This window comes from Pogonomyrmex barbatus, unplaced genomic scaffold, assembly GCF_055798465.1.
Source record: "Pogonomyrmex barbatus isolate J1 unplaced genomic scaffold, ASM5579846v1 scaffold4, whole genome shotgun sequence".
Lineage (NCBI taxonomy): Eukaryota > Metazoa > Arthropoda > Insecta > Hymenoptera > Formicidae > Pogonomyrmex > Pogonomyrmex barbatus.
The window spans coordinates 9,544,195-9,567,193 of NW_028297138.1; the positions used below are offsets into that span (position 1 = coordinate 9,544,195).

Below are 22,999 nucleotides of genomic sequence, written 5' to 3' on the forward strand. Positions count from 1 at the left end.
TGATAATATACTATCTTGGTATCTTTCCTCTTGTAATTCATTCGGATCACTCATTAGGGATTATTATTAGGGTTTTTATTAGGCTTAAATTTCTCATGTTTCTCACTCTACACCTTCTACTTAAATAAGCCGACTTAATATGGAGGCATAAATCAAGATGTCCAAAATTTCCTCCTCCCAGAAGCTTCTTGGGGATATCGGGGACGCAGAAAAATTATTTACCGCACGATTTTTAATATGTACGACGTGACGCACGAGAGAAACGACGAGGCATCGCGAAGGAGGGCGAAGGAAAGGCGGGAGAGGAAGGAAGGTGCATACTGACGCGAGAAGAGAGCGAGTGGCGGAAAAGAGAGGCCCGGTTGAACAGGGCGCGGCGTCGTCGGTAGTAACTTCGCGTTCTTAAGCCCGTCTTGCACCGTGCAAAAATTAAACTTACGATTGGTTACAACAATCCGTTGCACGGGCATGTTTCTTCAAGTTTACGTTACTCGGCAAGCAAGCGAATTAGCTAACTTTTAATGCACAGCTATGTCGATTATACCTAGGATCCAATATTAAACAACGCGTTTATCCCAGAGTGTTTTGATAATCCGAATTATTATTAAATATTAAATTAAATAAATTAAAAATTAAATTAAATAAATATTAAATATTAAATTCGCTAAATGCTCCAATATTATCATACTACTAATAATAAAACAGTACAATTTAATATCAAACACGATTTTATTTTAAAATTTTACGTTAAATTCTACGCTTCTGTCGATGACATAGGTAAATTAATTTTCATCGTAATGAAATATTTTCCGAGTATGTAAGAATCGTATGAATTAGAGAGAAGGTTCTATTTCCGTATAATTGATTGCCGCAACGATTGCACGTACAACAACTGTCTTGCTGTATGCAATCTTGAAGAAATCTCCAGAGAGTTGCAATACTGTGCGCAGTAATTGAAGTCGTGAAATGCAAAATAGTCGCCAAAACTATTATTTCACGAAAAGTCAAGTTACAGGATAATATTTTTTTGGGCACATTTAAAGTTATCTCCTTCCAATAGATAACACAATCTCTTTCACATACATTTAATATTTAATATCAAGAATATACGAAATAGATAACGCGGTATATATATATACGCTAACAATATTTATAATGATATATAATTTTGTTATGTAGTCACAGCTATTACGTACATAATTCTGGGACAGATGAAGTATTGTGTTGCACGACTTCAATTCTCGCATGGTGTAAGGCGGGTTTTACGTCGCGCAGTCGCTCGTCGCGACCAGTGTGTGTGTGTGTGTGTGTGTGTGTGTGTGTGTGTGTGTGTGTGTGTGTGTGTGTGTGTGTGTGTGTGTGTGTGTGTGTGTGTGTGTGTGTGTGTGTGTGCGCGTGCGCGTAGTAGTACTACGAGAGTACGGAGAAAGAACGGGAGAGAAAGAGAGAGAAAAGGAGGAGCCTGGCGGACAAAGCACGTGACGTCTGGGTTCCCGCCGTCCTTGCCTACCAAGACCAGAGAGACTGTACCGCGAGGGAACGATGGAAAGCAGAAGAATAATGTGTACGTCTCACACGGAAAGAGAATGAAAGAGAGGGAGAGAGAGAGACCTCGTCCGCGACCAACCGCCTGCGATCGGAAAGAGAGGAGCGGAAGGAACGGGGATGGGGAAGGAAAGGGCAAGGAGGGACACGAGACGCGACCCAACCTCGAACGCGGTATTGAGAGTTCATGGAAATGAATGCAAGTCCATACGCCAATGGTGCAGCCTCTCCACCAGAAGGCTCACTCAATGAGAACCTCGCGAGGAACTCGTCTGGTCTAGGTCCCGTCAGCCACGAGATTCCTCACTCGAGGACTTTCAGGAAAATGGGATGGAAACGTTTGTTCATTGAAAATTAACAAGATTGCGGCTTTGGATGTCGTCATTGGTTAACTCGTTTACTACCAAGAGGGATAATAAAATTATCCTAGCTCGGAATTATTCATGTTTCGGTTGGAATCTATTTCCATTTTCAGTATTATCGAGAAGAGGTTCATATTTATTGATATAATAGTCAATTTAAACTTTATTATATAATATTAATATATGTTTGAGATGTATTTTATGCTACAGTGCACTTGAACATTTTTAAACCGTGTCCAATAAATGGCCTGTCAAAGGAATAAGTAAAGCCAGTTTTTTTTCTTTTTTGGATAACATCGATATCTTATGGATGGGAGACTATAATATGATATAAACTATTTATCACGCACGAAATGTGTAGGAAAATCGAATACAGGATAAGAGGATTGGCGGAGTCCATCGGTTCGGGCAATCGATCGAAGCCGGCCTCTCCCACGCGGCGTGAAACGCAATTACGCGCACAAAATGCTCTCTTTAGCCGTGGCGCGGCAGCCTCGAATCGAGTTTCGTTAAAGGCACGAGAAGAGCATACAGAGGCAGTTTATTTTTATTTCTGTCTGGCGAGCGCTAAATGAAAATAGGTCGAGGCGTCTGCGCTCATTTGCGCGCGCCCTCCTTTTATTTCGTTTCCGATGCGTTGTGCGCCCTCCTGTCTACGTGCGCACAAAGGACCCGAGAATATCCTATGAGAAACGCATAATCATCCCATACATCATTTTTCCAAACAAAAAGCATTCTAAAAGAGAGTCCGAAAACTCAAAAATCAATATAATAAACATCAGATTAAGTTAAAAATTGTACGCATTAAAATACTTATTTCAATTTTCCAATATTTCTCGTGTATCTTCTGATAAACGAGAAAGTAAAGAATTAAAATTGTCAATCAAGATTGCCATTGATTGACATTAAAAAAAATTAATTTCGGTATATATTTTTGAATTTTATAAAAAAAAATTCAAAATTTGAATTTAAATAATAGCTTGAGTAGCCAACAATGATTAAAACAATTCAAACGTAAAACCGTTCAGAAGAAACGAAAGAGGCAAATGGTTTTTTTCTTTAATTTATTCGTGCGAGCGAATTCAAGGAAAGCGCGGTCATGCCTTTCTCCATTACGGGAAGTAACAAGCAAGAAGAAGTTCAGAGCAATCGAGTGTTCGTATTTGGAGACTGTGGGCTTATTAATATTGCCAAAGAGCCGACCGCCGGCTCTTTGAAACGTCTCCCTCAGTGGGCCAGGGCTTCGCGCGAAATTCGTCCGTCCGGGTTTGGCCTTCGTGGCCGTGCCAAGAAAGAAGGGACAGGATCGACGACGAAGGCAAGCGAGATGAAGATAGGGGAGCGCGGACGGAAGGGGGACGAAAAAAAAAGTCGGGACCGAAGGGAGTGAGGAGGAGCGAGGGTACGAGAGAGAAATGCGTGGGAATTGAACCATGTGGTCGGCCGACTGGCTCGCGAAATATCGCGTTGCGAAAGTGCGCGCGCGCGCACCACACACACACACACACACACACACACACACACACACACACACACACACACACACGCGCAGACAGGCAACACACGTACGCGAATTACCGATACACGTGGAGGCGGCGCGAGCGAAACCGGTGCACGCATACATACATACTATGTTTCGAGGTCACGGGGAATTTCAGAAAGAATCGGGCGGGATAATTAGACCGCCTTTCATGAAGTAACGTCGTTTGATAGTAACGAGGTCCCGAGTCATCGAGTAAATGGCGCTTTGAACAAAGCTCGCGATCTAATAACGTAATTATATCGTTATTAAAATAATGCTTCCGTACACAATGTAGGAGTGAGCTTCACCACGTGCGCTAAAGTAAAATAAAAACTGCACGTAGCGTAATCGATCGATCAATCGTCGGAGATATTATATCAAGATAAATTGTGTAAATCTTTCATATATTCGACAAAACTTTTTTTCTTTAAATTTTATGTACCTAAGGAATATACAAGATACAACGAGAAAGCATATTTTACGACGCGAACGATAGAAGACGAGTCGATATGACGAAATAAGGACGCGCACGGTACGTAGGTACGACATGTGCTCGATTACGCACAGCGCGCTGCGACTTGCGATCAGCGCGAGATCAGCTGTTAGTTCACACCACCAATTACGAGTCACGCGACTCTCGAGGTTCTTGTCCCGACTGACACACATGCGCATTGTATGCCTACCTTTAATCGTCTCACGAGGCACCGCGGTGTTTGGCGCCTCGTCTCGTCTCATCTCGTCACGTCTCGCGCGGTCCACATTCTTCGCTAAATACCCGATTAACTCTTGACCTCCCTCCCCCCCCCCGCCCTCGTGATCGCGTTGTCCGAGCGCGACGTTGCGCAATTTTTAGTCGGTGCTATTTTCGAACGCGCCAAATGTTGGAATGTTATTAGCACGGCTCATTTCTACGGATATATTCTCCACTTCTTTCTGCCGCTTCTAAAATTTCTGCCTTCTATTCTCGACGCTAAACATCTTAATTGAATTTCAAATATATTACGAGTTTGTTAAAATAAACATGATGTAATCTCAACTGAAGGATAAAATTTTACCAGCTGTTTAAATTTGTAATGTTTAATTACTAAAAATCTTTTCGTTTTTTTGCCATTTATATCAGTCTAAAACTACCGTGTCTCAATATTTTCTCAAAAAATTAAGTATATTTGTTCAAAAAATTCATAGGTAGAATATGATTCGATAAATTTTGAATAGCCTGCGGATATGTATCAATGTTACGCCGAGAAAGGTGATTTTCGTATAATCGGCTTAATAGCGGCATTTGCGCCGTGAAATACTCGCCGTAGTCCGTTCCCACGATTGACCTTACTTCACAAAGGTGGCACAAAGCTGTAGAGAACAAGTTCGCAGCTAAAGATTTATGAGAGTTTGTATTCATGCCCAACAGCATTAACCATACCTGTCTGATAATGAGTTTTCTTTATCCCGTACGAATTTCTTTTTATATTTATTAACACGAACTCGGGACAATGTAATCTATAAAATTTATTAATAGTAAAGAACAATCTCAGAATAACCATAAGATATTATAAAGTAAGATAAATGATAGAATAATGCAGAAAATATATTGTAATAAAACATTGTTAAATCATGTTTTGTAAAATTTAAAAAATCGTCAACAGTTTCAATAGTACCGTTCTCAGATTAAAAGTAAAACATTCAAGAATTCACAAAAGTAAAAGTTTACATTAGAAAGGCGATACAAGACAGTTTGAACACCAATTTTGCGATCGAACTGTTCGCGTCAGCTGATACCCAACGGCAATGACGTAAACGTTCCAACAGTACAGGAACTAAATAAACGTTGTCACACGACAGTGGGGCTAACGATTAAAGTCCCAGTCGGCGTGACTAGGCGAACGAACCGGACCGATTGTGCAGGGATTTAGTTTTACAGCGTGGGATCGGACGCCGACTTTCACATGCTAAAATTGGCCAAAGCGCTCGATGATTCATAAAAGCTGCCGACGGTAGGCTTGCGTAACGTAACGTCACGACTTGCGCAAACGCGCAAGAGAGACGATTGAGTTTTATTTGCGAATTCACCTTGCCAAAAGAGAGGTAGGTTGTCGTTTCCGGTCCACGTGTCAGCCTGACCCGACCCGACATCGTGCGTGTTGGCCCTAATGTAATAAAACTCTTCCGGTCGGATGGTACCATCACCTTAACTATTCGTAGGCGCGAGGTCCGTCTGCGTTTTGCAAATAACGGTTAGAAAGTCTCTTGAATACATACCGAGATTCCTTACTTACTGGCGAATGCAGAAAAATTCTTTTGTTTAATTTTTTTTAACACCGTGCAAAATTAAGTGAAAAATAAAGTACGACTCGTTTGTGTCCAACGAGAGCATCATTGCATGCCAGCGGTATTTTCAAGTTGTATGACCAAACAAGAACGAGTCTGTTTTCTATACGTTCGCTAATAATAAATATCGAAAAGGGCGTTACCTTAAAGAAAGTAAATTATAAAAATATCTTGCAAGAGGCGATAAATGCAATCATGCATATATAATCGGATTCATACGGTTGGATTTTCACGGCATTATTTCACTGTCATCCTTACTTTTTTCTTGTATGGTCTTATATAAGATCTAATACCGCCAAAAATATAAATAATTAATCCCTAAATGCATATTACGTCATTCAACAATTGGTAATTTTATCGAATTATATTCTCATTATTGAGCAAAAAAAAAATTATACGTATACACGTTTTTTCTACAATCGAATGCATTTAAAGATTAATCATAATGGAAACTCGGCTATTGCGAAGAAGTAAACAATTCTATCAATTGTATCCGATAATTTGAGTTACGAATTCATCCAAGGAGTATCGATATATAACTTGCGGGAAACAGTATTATTCCTGACGACTCCACTTGGACTATTGAATGCTCAAATACTCGCACAACGTCCCAACGATCCGAAATAGTCACATATCGATTGAGCGCGTCGCGCAGAGTTCTCAAGTTCGAAATCTTCAAACGGACAGTCAAAATCGCAAGATGGTACTAGTAACAAAGGCGTGACCCACTCTTGCGATAGTACCTTCTCGACTTTCAATTGTGTGCACGAGTGCGGCATAAAAGATATTTCATGTACGCACACCACATCTTGCACATGGACGAAATGAGAATTTTCCAAGTTATTCGGATGATGCATTACGACAAAGAAAAGTAAAAGCATTATGCTTTGCGACTGGTGATGAGACACTGCTTGCACAATATAAGCAATCGTGCATTAAGATTCGAATTATCCTCATGCAATGATCTTTCACTAGACTATTTGCGCGAAGCCTCGAAAATCAAATTTTTACACTCGATGCCTTATGACTTTAATAAAATATATGAATATCTTGCGATTTTATGACGTGATAAAAATCAAAACGTTTATTAATTTTTTTGATATTTGATCGAATATGTTCCTCTCTCTCGAGAGGCATGCAATGATTATGCATTCCTTCTAATGTATCCATGGAAAGACGTGAGCATGAAGCGATGATCGTTATTACTCAAGCTTGATCGACTATTCCTCCAGCACAGGAAAAATTTATTGGAGGAAGTGTTCTTCAGTTCTTTCACAGTGATTCATACCGAATGAGCAAGCGATCTAAGCTACGAGGAATATGGCGATGACGATAACACTTTTCGCATGGATACAATTCTCATTTCAACCAGAGATTGATTACGATACGATGTCAAGTATGTCTCGCATATTCTCGTATTGGCACACTCGACTTCTCGCACGATACCAACGTATATAGCGGACAAAAAAACGCACTTTCACCCCTGAACCAGAGTCGTGGTTTCTGTTAAATTCTCGTTAATGTCTCACAATTGTAAAAAAAAGAAACTAAAAATTTTATACACATTAAAAATTTTACGATTTGTTAAAATCAAACTGTACTTTTTCGTTATAAATTACGATAATCACAAATCATTTTATGCGTTTAAATTAATCCATATATCTCAATGAAATTTTATTTGACAAGATTTCTTAATCAAAGATTTTTTAATGTTTTTTATTACAGACAAACGACAAATGATGGGTTTATCGTACGAAATATATAAATGAATGAAATGCGCACGACTCCGGTCGGAGGTCAATATAAAGCCATACACGACTTACCTTGGACAGCTTCTCGCCTTCGTGATGCGGCAGCAATTGTCTCAGCGACTGGAATCCAGCGTTGATGCTCTGCATACGACGTCGTTCATTGCTGTTGGCGATTTCTCGCCGCATTCGCTTCTCCTGCTCCATATGGCTGCGCGACGTGACACGGCCGACGTTGCTGATACCGTTGCCGTTGCTCAACGCAACGTTCTGACTAGCAACCCGCCGACCAGATCCGACGTTACCTTTTGATTGCGGCAGTTGCTGCCTTTGCTGCGGTTGCCGTTCTGGAGTATCAGCGACTTCGGTGACCGTCACACTCGTGGTCACCGAGCCGTCGTCCACCGTCTCGACGCTCCTGCAGACAAATAAATTGGAAAATAAATTTAAATGGGCATAAGTAAATTTTTCTTTATATACAATTCGCGGAGCTTGATTTCGGTTTTAATAATAAATTGTACGATACGATTTTGTCAACAAAAGCGAAATGTACAACGAGGACATTTGATGTTTAAAATTATGTTATCTTAATCATCAAACGCATGTATCGTTGTACGTTAGTTAAATTAAATTTTAAATGAGCGACGATCTCGATTTTCGCAGCTTTATATAATTACATAAAATGCTGACACTTGGAATATTTGGTTGTGGATCCTTGAACTCTTGGATCTTCATATATTTATACATCTACATCACTTTATTTTAATTACCTCGCAGAGGCAGCTGCGCGTATCATCGCTGTCGAAAAAGAAAAGAAAAAAAAAAGCCATTTCCGTCGGGCGATAAATGTCCCCGGCCAAAGTATTCCAGTATCAACAACGTAGAGTCCGAATCAAAGCGACGCAAACAAGAAAAAGAAGGAGAAAGAGAAGGAAGGACACTAACACATGGTACGCGCATTTGACATGCATAACGCGTGGCGTTTCGCCGGATTTTCTGTCGCGATCGCGATCGAGCACGAGGCACTCGCCCGCCTTGTATCGTCTTGTAGCGCAAGGGCTTTTAAGGAAATTGAAAGCAGGGAGATGGTTGTTTTTCTCCTCTATCTTTTTTACTTTGTCGAACGCGCGCGATGGGACTTGTGGACGGTTGAATTCGCGGTCAATGAAGCGAGACGTCGTTGACGCTTCTCGACGGCGGCTTCAAAGGCTTCCTTCGCGCGCTTCCGACCGCTCGCACATCCGCCAACACCGACCGCATGGAATCTGTGATCTGATAGACCACTTAGATTTGCCAGCAACACTACCTTTTCATTCTCTAAAAGTTCTTTCAGTCTCTGCAAGCAGCAATATTTAACGTCGATTTCTCAATTGTACATATAATAAAACGTATAAAATCAAGTTTCGTAATAAAGATGCGTTAAATTCATTTTATTTTAAATACTTAATAAATATATCTGACCTATCTAATTTCGTACTCCTAGCACGCCACGCGTATAATCATGAATCGTCACGCAAATAATATGAGAACAACAACGCATGTATACTACCGTGAATATCGCGAGGAGGCCTCATCATAATGAAAAGGTCAGCTGCAAGCACGCACGTGAGACGTCATGTAAGCATAAATTCTAGTTAAAGAGCAAGCATAAAATATTTGTTAGCTGTAAACACCTAGAAATTCCATTCGTATTTATTCGCGCTTGACATAATCACGATTATAGATGAAAGTAACAAACAAACAAGTCACAAAATTTATTAGATATATATTTTAAAATTCCATATAAATAATAAAAATTATGTTTGTCTCAAAAGAATGATACGAAGAAAGAATGATAGTTTTATTTATTTTTTTTTAAATTTTTGTTCAATTTCACGATTTCTTAAATAAAATCTTTCTTTTATTAATACTTGCTAGAGTTGATGATTTATTAAATTATTCAAACATATAATATTGATACAGAAATCGTGTCAAAATATCCGGCCGTAAGATTCATAAATTCCATGTTCTATCTAATCTAAAAATCATTTTTTTTTTTTTTATTAAAATTGATAGGAGGCATTCATTCCCCAGATCCATCAAAGTTATATACGCGTCGTTATGTTTGATTACGTGCCGTACTTTACTCCGGGGAACTTATAAATAAGTTAGCAAAGTCCTTAATAATGCAATACTCATTTCGTGCAGCATTATAAACTAAGTTGTAGGTAAAGTCGGTAAATGAGGAAACAACAAATAGCTGGGAAAATTATTACGTTAACGAGCAGCAGTAAGAAAAGCGATGAGAAAGAGCTCCAGGGAGGGGAAAGATCGAGATGGCGGGTATAGCGCCGCGGGGATGACTCAGCAGAGAAGACCGTGACCTTGCTCTTTGCTCCGAAACGCCACGCGTCGATAGTACGAACAAATGTGAATTCGTCAAAAAATAATCATGAAATCATTTTTAGTTACGACACACGGTCATTTTAAAAAAAACGATGAATTAAATTTCGATTAATTCAGAAATTAACTAATCCCCACAGGAGAACGATAAAATACTACTACATTTCAAAAAGTAATAATGTGAATGTAAAGATTTAAAACATATTTCGAGTAACGTAAAAAAAAAACGTTTATTGTTTGTTCATAAGATAGCATTGGCAAAAGAATATAACAATAACAAAAATGTCTTTAAATATCACGACGCTTTATTGACCGCTTGTCACCTGTCCGGTAATTTTCTCTGGTTGATATATTAACAGTTACTCATTCGAAGATGTCACTCAAATACCGCGGAACCTCGACCACACGCACAAAGGCATAATCGTACATCATCCGCGATGTAATGATGCTTTCAAATCACGAACGTCCGTCAAAGATTTTACAATGCCCGAAGTGTGTTGTAACGTAGCATTATTCCGCACTTTAACTCTCCAGTCCAGTAATAGCTATTGCCATAGCTATCTTCAAAAATGGACAATCTTTGCCATGATACTCAATACTTGTCATTGGTGAGTTAAAGCGATACGGAACATGGGATAATGTGATCAGATGTTTCATATCCGATGAAGTCATTCGTCTATGCGCTTCATATTAATTTCGGTATTGCGATCTCTCGTCGCTGTCATCATCGACATTCTAGTCACAATGGTACAACAGCCATCTCATCGAAGCTAATATTGCCGGCCTGAATATTGCAATAAATCATTATTCACAATTTAATGCGTATTGTCATTTTCAAAAACAACCATCTTTCCTTCGCGTGATAAACACGGCTGAATTGTTCGGAGTAACATACGAGGGATTGAATCAGGCCGCGGCATTCATCGGCGATCATTCATAACGGCACGTGGAGGTCCACGGAACCAGGAATCCACGTGGCGTACTCTCTCATCGAGTGGTTATATTAGATCAGCTGGTACGCCGGCGGCTTGCTGGCTGGATGGTTGGCTGTCGTGACGTCAGCTCGTTCGTTCGCCGGATACCCGCAGAGCGCTCGCTCGGCCAGATCAGTTGCGACGAAGTAGGTCGACGAAAAGTGGATAGAGTTACCTTCCTTTTCACCCTGAAATCCTGCCCCCCGTACGAGGGAGAATGCGCGCTAAAGATAACTCCCATGTCGTTTATTCTTCGTATTTTAGTTCGGTTCGGTTATCGTCTGGTTATCTTCTAAATTGTGTGCCTCACTTTCAGAGAAAGAAAAGAAGAAAGACAGAAAGTTCACAGTTATTGTGCATGTGCGTGCGTGCGTGCGTGCGTGCGTGCGTGCGTGCGTGCGTGCGTGCGTGCGTGCGTGCGTGCGTGCGTGCGTGCGTGCGTGCGTGCGTGCGTGCGTGCGTGCGTGCGTGCGTGCGTGTATGTGTGTGTGTGTGTGTATTTGTGTAAAAAATATACTTGTATAATAAATAAATAAAATATAAAATATAAAAGAGTAATATATATTTTATAATATTTAAATATTATCCTCTTATATCTTATGTTTCATTTGTTTACAATTTGACATATTTTTTTCAAATTTTTTCTAATCAGAATATCATGTGCTTCTTATATCACAACTTTTAATAATATTTTTAGCATGTAATTTTTTCTCTTTGTCTTTCTTTTATAATATTTTATTTTCCAGAAGGTACAAACTTTCATCTCCGCATAGTTTCTTGTTTTCATTACTGACAATCAGTGCTGAGTTACTTTCTTACTTTTTAAACTTTTATATTGTGATAAACAAACAAATTTAGATTGTAATAAACAACAACGAGATTAAGCATTAAATTTCTATTGTTATTTTAATTTCATTCGAAAATCTACAATTACAGTTATGAATATATATTACAATATACTACAACTAATTCTGCGTTGTTGTTTATGCCACAACGGTAATCAACAGTTCATAAGAGATAATTTCTTACAAGGTTATATGATACTCAGAGACTACATGTGCCACCAAATTATCTTTGATAATAAAAAATTAAAAATAAAAAAAATGAGCGTGGTATAAATGGTATGACTAACTTAGTACAATATTAAGTACTTAGTACAATATTAAATTTTTAATAAACGGGAAAAGCAAGCAATATCTTCATTAATAAATTGCATCCAGGACATTTTCTCCCGTCTTATCTTAATCTACTTAAAGGAAATTTTTTTTGCACAATAAAAACCTTATAATTAAAATACTAACAAAAAAAAACACAGCTCGATATTAATTCTCTAAACAGAAAACAACTCAAGAATTAATCACGTGACATTAAAATGACGTGCGACGTATTGTTACTCTGCATCTGTCAACGATTATCAATGGCAATTATTTGCCTGCGAATGAATACACTTTAGAGGACATCCGCTGGTTGCGCGATTAAGTCCAATTATAAACTCGCACTCGTTGCCCAACGTCGACGATAAAAAAAAAAAAAAAGAAGACGGCAGAGTGGAGGGAAAAAACGAGAACGATGAGGTATCGGTGCATCGACTCGCTCGGAGCTTCTGCCCAGGTGCATGTGCATCCGTGGATTTTCACCGTGGTAGATGGAAAAAGCGTGTTGAGAGAGACACTTTCGTGAGACGCGACGCGGACAACGGCATGCGCGCATTCTGGCGCACGCGCCCGTTAGTATTGGTGTGTGTGTGTGTGTGTGTGTGTGTGTGTGTGTGTGTGTGGACGCGTGTGCGTGCGCGCGTGTGTGTGTGTACGACGTGCGACTGTGTGTCCGTCCGCGGCAAACTCTCGGTCGACTCGCTCGCGTGAGTCACCAACAGCTGATGTCTGGCGCCACTCAGCTGGCTGTTACCGGTGCCTTCGTACAAGCGTCGCTATCTGCGGCCGCCTATCAGCTGCGACTGACTAGAAAACAGCGGCCAGATAGCACGCGCCTCGGTAAGAATGTACAACGAAAAATTATGTTCCACGATAATTTCTTACGTTCCCATGGGAATGGAGTTTGAATTCCCTAGACTGAGCGACGTGACGATAAGGAGTAGTGTCGTTACGTTCGTTCGAATCCATTTCTCGTTAACGTTCATGAATATTAGCGTTGTAAATGCCGACTCGAAGTATGATAATCGCGTTATCGAGTTATCGCGGGTTGCGAGGATCACTCGATTGTAAAAAAAAAAAAAAAAAAAAAAAAAAAAAAAAAAAAAAAAAAACGAACGATAAATGATTGTTAAACGTAGAATATATAGACCGCAGAGACGTGGCGGTATATGCATATTGAAAATTCCAGTGACGCATCACGCATAACTTGAGAGGAGTTGAATAATTAACTTTGAGAATTAAAAAGGAGAAGATGATGCATACCGTAACAGTGACACACGCAAGTATTGCAGAATAGATGACCTTCCATTTGCATATTCTACGAGAGCGATTCTAAGAACATTGCATAACGCGACTCTACTGCATTTTACGATTTCTCCTTTTTTTTCCTTATAACAGCTATATAAATAACCGACTGGCGTCAGTCAGCTGCTTGTTACTAATGCCTTTGCACGATATCTGCGGCTGTCTATCAGCTGCGAATGACTAACGGGAGAATGGAAAATGGATGATAAAGATGCTGCACGGATTGCTCATAAACAATAAACGACCTTGTGATAGTTTCATTTGCAACATTTCATTGAAACTTTCGCGAAAATTTAGATTTTAAGCCCGTTCCACGTGTACTTGTATTTAACATTAATACGCATAACATCATGATATTATATAAAAACTCCTCAATTTATATCTTTTGCATTTAAATAAATATACTTAAATATTACAATTTTTGTAATATTTAAATATACTTATTTAAATGCAAAAGATAAAAATATAAATATGTTAGAACTAAAATAATTAAATAAAATATACTTTTACGTTATTAAATATTAAATTAAAATTTAATTTGTTTTTATTCAAAGTTTTGCACCTTACCTTAATATCACTTCAGAAATTGAATTTTTCAACAAAATATGTCGAATAATACAGAAAAAAATATGAAACGCCGATCTGTCAGATGTCTTCTTTCTCTCTGATGTCTAACTTTTCCTCTGACTTAATCTAAAGCAGGTAAGAAGTCAAATGGGAAATCTGTTTCTAGAAAGTCCCGCGTATTTTACCTTATATAGAAGTTTAAGGTCAAATCTTTCACAAAATAACATAGAAGTCTCTTCCCAATTGGTCGGATGTGCATACCAGTGTAGATTTACATTAGGGTCTCGAACCACCCTCTGTGCACATCCGCCCTAACAGTTATTCTCGGAACTCATTTCTAGCCAATCGACGCAGTTTTTCCCTCTTCCTAAAGTTCTATAATATTATCAGTTAATGTCAAACATTTCCTCAGTTAATATCAAACATTTCCTCAGTATTTCCTCAAATTTCTGTCACGAAAGATAACTACAGCAGTCGAAGAGATCGTCGTACCTTACAGCTTACGTATCTTATATATCTTATTCTGAACACATTTTTTTTTAAATATTTAAATCGTGTATAATACGTGTATAATATTGCTTTTGTTCGCAATGGAAGATTTATGTATTGATATTATTAGTGGTGTGTGTTTTATACTTCAAACGAATTCATTTTTAAAATATTTTTTGTAACTTAATAAATAAAATAGATAAAAATAAATAATGTATAAATAGATAATAAATAGATAAAAAAAAAGTGATAAAAGTCGCGGAATTTACTACATTCGTATTAAAGAGAATAAAGTAATTCTCTGGATTACGAACAGTTCTGGATTATGGATAGCTTGAAAAACGAAAAACGAGCACGAAAGGCACGGAAAGGCTGCCTACGACAACATCTGGAAGGGACTCTTCTGAGAACGGAACTGTCGTCGACAGATGTTAACAGGATTAGGGCCAGAAATAGGTAACAATTGGTTTCTCTCTTGTCCTGAAAATTCCTTATTTCAATGCCTTGCCAGTGATGCCATACATCACTCAATTGAAAATGAATAAATATATATCATACCGTCTTGTAATATCAAAACTTGAATTTTAGAGATAAAAAGATACGGCTATATGGATTATAAGATAATGAAAGTCGAATAGAATTAACATATATCACAATAAAATGAAACGGCATGTACATGTTATTAATATCAATATCCAACTTGCAGGTTTGAAATTTTAACGGAACAAAATAACAAAAACGCGGACTAAGATATACGTACAAGATTTCAATTGTGTAGCGTAATTACGAGGCGATTTCGAATTTATGGAACCGCAAGCGCGCACTTAAAAGTATTCAAGAAGAAGCGTTCAAGGAGACGCCTTCTGGGAAACCACAGACGTCTGATCTCCAAGATCTATCTCGATCGTCGGGGAATAATCGCGCGGCCAATAACGATTGACCGACGTTATTGTTGGCTCGACGTCGCGTCGCGCGTCGCGATCTCGGGACGCCCGTTGCATCCGCGGTTTCCGAGGCGCACGATATCAGGTTACACGCACATGAGGACAAAGAGAAGAAGAGGTGCACGCACGTCGGGGTGAGTGCGAGCGCGCGCGAGAGCAAATGTCTTTGGCAGTGACGACGGTGCGCCTAGCTCTCTCCACGTCGTGGCGGGATGAAGAACGAGAATGGGTATGAGATTGGGAACGGGCGAGGCATATATATTTAGCAGTGTGACGTAAGACGCAGCCCAACGGGCGCCACGTCGAGACGTCTCTACGTGCCTTTTCTCTTTCTCTCTCTTTCTCTCTCTTTCTTTCTTTCTTTCTTCTCTCTCTCTCTCTCTCTCTCTCTCTCTCTCTCTCTCTCTCTCTCTCTTCCCATCCCACCGCTTCCTCCTCCTTCTCTTCTTCTTCACTTTCGGCTACTCCGACTGACTTTAGTCTTCTCGCATCGAGACAGAACGGTGAAACATATCTTGCCTGGATATCTGTCAATTCTTCCATCTTCATTTCCTGTATTGTAATTTTTATTTTTCTTCTTTTCCTGCTTATCTTTCAGTATTAGGCAAATTGTAATTTTAATATTTTACAAGTATTATATTTTAGCATGACAAGAATTATTGTATATGTAAAACATTTATAATCACGACTATAAACGCCGCGTATAATTTTATAAATAGAATTGATTGTAAAATTTTTGATATTATGAAAAAAATTACAATATCTTAATCTCACATATCTTTACGTAATCAATATTAAAAATTACTCGGAATATTACCTATCATCAATTTAAAAAAATCATTGCATTCGCTCAAGGAATTCGCTCTCGTGTCACCATTAACTCAGGTGTTTTATTCCCACGCAATAATCAAAAGAGCTTGTATTCGATGATGTATGCGCGGACGTAAATACATTATACTGTTAATCATCTGGGAGAGAGCACCTGCGATGAAAACAATGACAATTTATATAGATGACGATTGGAATGCGTGCGCTCCCGTGCGTAAAATGACGTGAGTCAACCAGCTGTCGGGATACGAAACGAGAGGTAGCGAACCGAGGCACGGATGACAGCCGGTAGTTTGTGTACTGCGTCAGATCGAAAGAACGCAGCACGTTCTTTATACGCTAACTCTCTGACGTGTGGCGAACGCTGCATCCTCCCGCGCGTCAGCATTCGAGAAGAAAACGCCTGTTACCGTGAATATTATGACCAGACCTGTCGCACTTGTCCGTCGCATCGTGCACCACAAACGTTCTTACAAGCCGGTTCCAATTACGCTTATCGATCGCTAATCGATCCTCCATTCGGAATGTCCGGAAAAGAAAGGTAAGGGGTCGATTTTTTAATTTTATTTTTTTCAATAATATCGAATTTTATTAAATTGAACAATGTCATTGTGAAATTAAATCGATGAGTTCCTAGGTCGTAATATGTCTTATTTGTTTTTTTTTTTTCAAATATTAAAAATTTTGATATCGATCGCATAATATCAAGAAACATTCCGAATTATATCACAGATTAATTTTGAAATTCGAATAATTTTTTAAATTATAAATTATAAATTTTGACAAAATAATTTGTCTACAATTATTTAGAATATTCTTTAAACATATTTTCTACAAATATTTCAGGAATGAACGAGCAGCAGGTAACATTCCTTTCTCTAACCACTCTTCTATTTTTTCAGTGTTATTCCAAAAAGATTCAGGTAAAAATCAGATTCAGGTAGAAGTAAAAGAATTTAGAATCTTTGTTAAATATCAAAAGATGCGAAAAAATATAAATACTAAATATAAAAACGTACGTATATTATTTCTTCTTTCCAATTTCCATTAGTCTTGACAAGGTTATCTGGCCTTTTCGTTGTGAATACAATATAGTCATTTATATAATCATTTATTTTTCAATATTTCATATTTTCATTATAAAAAAATTATTTTAAATTTTATTGCCTATTTAACAAAAAATTTAATGGAATTGACAAATGTAGATTCAACGCATTTGCAATTATAATTTTTATTATCGATTTTCAGAAATATTAATTTTTCTACCGTGACAATCCTCTACATGATACGGAACACAAAGTGCATGCACAAACATAATATCTTTAAAACTGGCGACGAAGAGAAGCATCGCATGAATACTTGAAGAAAGATGAAAAAGAGGCGGAGGCATTATTCCCGCGTCTAAGATCGGTCCCTTCGCTTTTATCTATATATGACACCTCCACGTAGGAGCGTAGGATATTTGTGTAAGCGGAGTTTGCGGTGCGCAACGGATATGTGGAGCATAAGAGGTCAACAGAGAAACCATTGTTGTCTGCTGTCAGATAGCAGAACTGAAAGGAGTTTCGGGATCATCTCCATAGTTCAGTCGCTTATTCTCTATGAGAAACGAAGTCGCGCGTCATAGAAATTAGATCAACGTTTATGTATACGAAACATATCGAATGTTCCGCATCAAGACTGCTTGACAAAACATTTGTAGCGTACTCAATAATGCTACGATTATAGTTCGTATTCACTTTACGAAAAAATCATAGAGATCTATTGTTTATATAAAATTTATAATACATAGAATTTTTCATAAAAGAAGGTGATAAAGTAAAAATAATTTTCTTTTCAAAATTAACTTGTTTTGTGTAAAATTAACATATATAAAATATTTATGATTTCTGTAATTATAAAAAAAATTTAATCATAGAAATCAATTCAGGTTTATATAAAAAGATGGAATACGAGCAAATTATTATTATCAAGTTGAAATTTCAGAAAAACGAATATTTTTCGAATATCTTTAGCAAAACAGCTAGGTTACTTTCAGTAACAGAAATCATCAATATTCCATTCATAAAAATCGTACACGTATTGCCATTCTCATCTTTACTTGATCAAAGGATCAAATGTTTTACGAAGGGCATTTTACTCCAAGTCGAGTTAAACGAGGCTGTGACGAGGCTTCGTTTCGCGACCTAATAAGAAGCATTCATAACCACCGTCCCGAAAGATTGTTCCGGCTGCGGTAACGGTTCGTGTCGCACAGTTTACGCACAGACGATCCTAGACGCGGAATCAGGGGCCTCATTCATGCTCCCTATCTCGCACTCGCACCCACGCGTTCCGATTTCGCGAGAGCGGAGGAGAGAAAGAGAGGCGTACGCGAACGCAAGCGTGGCCATAAAAAGGAGACAAGAGTACCGGCTCGTCGACGATCATCCGGCTCGATCAGACGGTCACGGAGCGGACTAGCTGGTTAACCTCGAAAGCCGCCACCAACCCAACGCGATGGACGATCGCGCGTCGCGTACGCGTACGTTGCACCGGAAAAATTGCGTAGTCTTCGTTGAGCTAGGTCGCGCACATTCCCCACTCGCCTGGCAGCGTATCGAGGCATTATCGAGCTCGACGTGTAAATAAATTGCGACCATTTGGATACCGCATAAGGTACGTGTTCGTTAAGAAAAAGTATTACGCACGCGATGTTGTTATTAATAATGAACTTTCTTCGCGAAGAACCGAATAGATGTGCTGTGGGACACAGTTCGCTTGTACGTTCCACCTTATTGCGGCCATACTCAAGAATATCACATTAATTATTGTTAAATAGTTCTATTAGGAGGTCTATAGGTCTATAGTTTCTTAACGCGTGAAACGCGTTGTGGAAACACGGCTCACTTGTACACACTGTTACAAAATTATACATTAATAATACAAGCAAATTGTCTGTGATCTATCGCTGCTTAATTAAAGAATATTGTAGCTTTCTCTGCAACAAGCAATTTTACACGTGTACTACATTATGAAGCCGTGCTCCGACTAGTTCCTAAAATAAAGGCCCGTATTGTCTACTTACTATCGCGCGGCAGTTTTATCTTCGCGAATTGAAGAGAAACTGCATATTAAACTTTCCTTATCGATTAATAAAATAGCGATAGAGATAGCGATGCATTGCGGGTCACGCCGGAAGACGTTGCTTGTACACGGCGCGACGTGGTTGAATCCTAAAATACGATTCAACTTCCGTTTGTCTATGTCGATGATTAGAAGTCGCAAAACGAGACATAAAAGCGGGCGCGTCTTCTCTTAATTAATAGTGATATTGCAGATTATAGCGTGCAACGTCGGTAAAGCGTTCTCGACACGTGTACATGAGTCTTATTGCAAAGTCACGTTCCACGTAGATATAGGCAAATATACAAAGACCCGTTTTGTCTACTTATGTCTATCACGGCGGGATTCTCCTATCTATCACGGACGTTATACCGCAAGCAGCCGACCTATCAGTCGTTCGCATTGTATTTGCATGAGTGATAAAAACATGATCCGGGAGCTACGGATCTCGCGCTTATCGCGACGAACGGACGGAACGAACGGATCGCGAATGTTCAACCTAGTTGAAACGGCTGGCAGGAAGTCACGGCGGATAACGAGATTGGAAAAAAAATTATGCAGTTGCGGCAGGTGTTAAACCCATTCCTAGACGAAGCCGTTCAAACGTCTAGATTTTACAGTGGAAACGACGTGTGACGTGACGTCGCGACGTTTCCTCCACACCTCCACCGAAACTTTGCTGTCGTCCTAGCGTTAAAGTTGCAAGAATTAATTAAATCGCAACGCACGGAGATTCGTCCTTTCGGCGAGAGTAGACGTGATACAAAATTTACGTTACAGCTTGGTAGCCCCGGATTTCCATATCTCGCGAGCACCGTGCTCCTCTCCGCGATTACAATTTTCTCGTAACGGATTTATCTCCTCTCCGCGAGAGAGACGAGTTCGGAGTTCGGAGCGCAATGTTAATTTGCTCGACGATATTTTCTCAGGGACGCGCGTTTCACGCGAACTGCGCCACTACCGCGGGACGAACGTTATATGACATGCACTTCCATCGGGTGCACGCGCACCCGAATGCACAGGTTAACCCGGCGCGTGAGTGGGTGCAAGATATAACTCACTCTCTGCTCATCTCGCTCCGTCTGCATCTCGCTCTCTCTCTCTCTCTCTCTCTCTCTCTCTCTCTCTCTCTCTCTCTCTCTCTCTCTCTCTCTCTCTCTCTCGCCCGTCTCCTCTCGAGTGCATGCGCTCGCGACTTATACATATCTACACGTCCGCGTGTATGTGTATATAGTTAAAAAGCAATGTACGCGCGCGATATGCTATAGTGCTACTACGTTGACCATGGTCAGGATTGGCTCGACCCGTTTGTTAAGCCGCGAGCTTGCGAAAAGCGCATCGAGGTGAGATCCGAGCTTCACCTCGCGTCTTTGAACACCGGAAAACAAACTGCGTGTAAAAGAGTCGTATACAACGTGCGTTTTGCGGTATCTGATCAAAACGATCACCGTTTTAACGTGTTATCTCGGGATAGCTGTCGCGCGCTGATAAATGTTATCCAGATGTTGTTATATCAATGATCTTTATCTGATCTGGCATCTGTATGTGCTTACGTGCTATAAAGCATGCATATTAATTAGGGATTTGTATTGTGCAACAATATCGAATTGACTGTGCGCTGCCACGGAAAAAGAACAAAAAAATTATAAATTATAACGACAACGTGTATTACTCGAAACGGATCAAAAGATAATATAAAAAAAAAAAAAAAATGTAAAATTATATCTGGATAATATCTATTTAAAATATAAAACAGAGAGATTATACGTTGTTAAAGATAGAATGTGAAAAGTTATGTTTAATATCCAATTAACTGCACTCGTTCATTACGAACAAAAATCAACGAATGCATTTGACATGTGAAATGTAATTTGCATGTCTAAGCTATTTTCAGCTGATAAATGAAATATATATATATATATATATATATATATATATATATATACACACACACACACACACACAGACAGTGTGCGCGAGTTGGAATTACTTTATCGAAGGCGAAGACGAAATTATCGCGATCAGGAATGCAAGAATTACCGAGATTACGTAACGACAGTCTGTTTTAATGGGTTGATATCGTATTTGTCGTGTCGCGATTAAACGGATAAGCACATATCTGATGTGATTTCGTGCGTTACGTACAAACTTCGGTGTCAAAGTTATACATTCCAATATACGAAGGAAGTTTGGGGAAATAGTTTCCTTCTCAACGTTCGCCATAACTACGGAGAGTAGATTTATCGTCGCACAAGGCTCACGTAATAATACCATCAGATATAACATAGCATAAGCAAAACTATTCGACGAGTGATGAATTATATAATTCAGATATATGAAAGTGTCTGAACCACGTCGTTCTCATAGCTATTAGAAACGTATAAATAATGCAACGTGAAGCGATGATACATGATAACGATGAAACGATATTACTTCGTTAGGTACGTCGCGTACATTGATCATTTATTTACGCTTCGTACCAATCGTAATAATCCGTTTGATGATGACATCGACGACATTTAACTCTGTTACTATGGCGTACAATGTTTTACATTTTCTTACGCCATACGTAATACCATACACCACATCTTTTAATGAAATTACGATATACTGAGAAACGAGTGACATGAAATACATAATATAATTTAACAAATATTTTCAACATGCTTCGCTGAATATAAAACAATGCTATGTTATTCATGTATTATAGAAATAAAAATATTTTTATACAAATTTGAAGTAAAAGGAAACCTAAAACGCTTCAAACTTGGCATAGAGATATCATTTATAATAAACAATAATAAATATTATTAATTCAGAACGAGTTTGTAAACTCCAAAGTTTATGAAAATTCGGTATAAATTCGATATATGTAAATAACCAAACTTCTACAAAGTATGAATGAGAATGTAATCTCTAGGATACGAGCGACTCGAGGACACAGCAATCGTGAGACACAAGTGAGCGAGTGAGCGCAATACAACGGTGATGAGCGTATGTAAACAAGAAGTCGAGCCGGAGCGCGGCATGCTTGGAGTTATTTATAGAAACCGATTATTGTGCAACAAACGTGGCTTTACGTAACGCGTACGGCGGCATTATGCCGCAGCTCTGTCGGTCACTCGGCTATACACAAAAGGACATACTTTCCTCGCGCCTTCCTGCTTCTTTGTTCTACGATCGTTGTACTCGAACGTGAGATCAAAAAAACATACGCCGCACACGGTCGAAGACGCAAAAAAATGACTCGGCATACTTCCTTGAACCGACGCGCAATATTGGCCTCATCAGAATCGCAAAATTTTATGATTTTATAATTTTATATATATATATATATATATATATATATATATATACATATATAAATAGTGATTTTACGGTTCCTTTCTTGAACCATCAATCCGTAAGATTTATATAACTATTCATTGACGCGTTGCAATATAATTCAACTAAAAATGCATTCCAGATGAAGTCTAACTCAAACGGTAAGATTTATAATAATGGAGTTAATCTTGACACAGGTAAGTACAAATAAATGTTATCTTTTGTATTTGTAAACATTTTTATATTAACATATCTAAAGTTAAGAATAATCTATTTCTTCATGAAGCATGGCACAAAATAATACACTATCATGCAAAAAATATCAAAAGGTATGTCAAAAAAAAAAAAAAAAATGAACTCGATTCCGAATAAGCCATATCTCTCCATATATAATAGAAAACGAACATTCCCCTTTAATTCGATAA

The 22,999-nt window shown here is 38.8% G+C and overlaps 1 protein-coding gene and 1 long non-coding RNA gene across 4 annotated transcripts in view; one reads left to right on the top strand and one right to left on the bottom strand.

Annotated features, from left to right (window-relative positions):
- Nucleotides 1–22,999, bottom strand: part of crp (transcription factor cropped) — a 141,843-nt gene that overhangs the window by 115,956 nt on the left and 2,888 nt on the right. Inside the window, exon 2 of one of the 2 annotated variants that reach the window (XM_089080892.1) lies at nucleotides 7,578–7,920. In XM_089080892.1, the coding sequence (XP_088937018.1) occupies nucleotides 7,578–7,920 (343 nt within the window). Of the gene's footprint in view, nucleotides 1–5,496; nucleotides 5,849–7,577; nucleotides 7,921–22,999 lie in introns of those variants that run through there. The other variant, XM_089080895.1, reaches the window with a different exon arrangement.
- Nucleotides 13,944–19,088, top strand: LOC148935786 (uncharacterized). 2 transcript variants are annotated; one of them, XR_016140169.1, is made up of 4 exons: nucleotides 13,944–14,829; nucleotides 15,080–16,686; nucleotides 16,992–17,160; nucleotides 17,394–19,088. It is a non-coding gene; the product is annotated as an uncharacterized LOC148935786 (long non-coding RNA). The 2 variants fall into 2 exon arrangements; XR_016140168.1 differs by having other exon boundaries at nucleotides 17,048–17,160.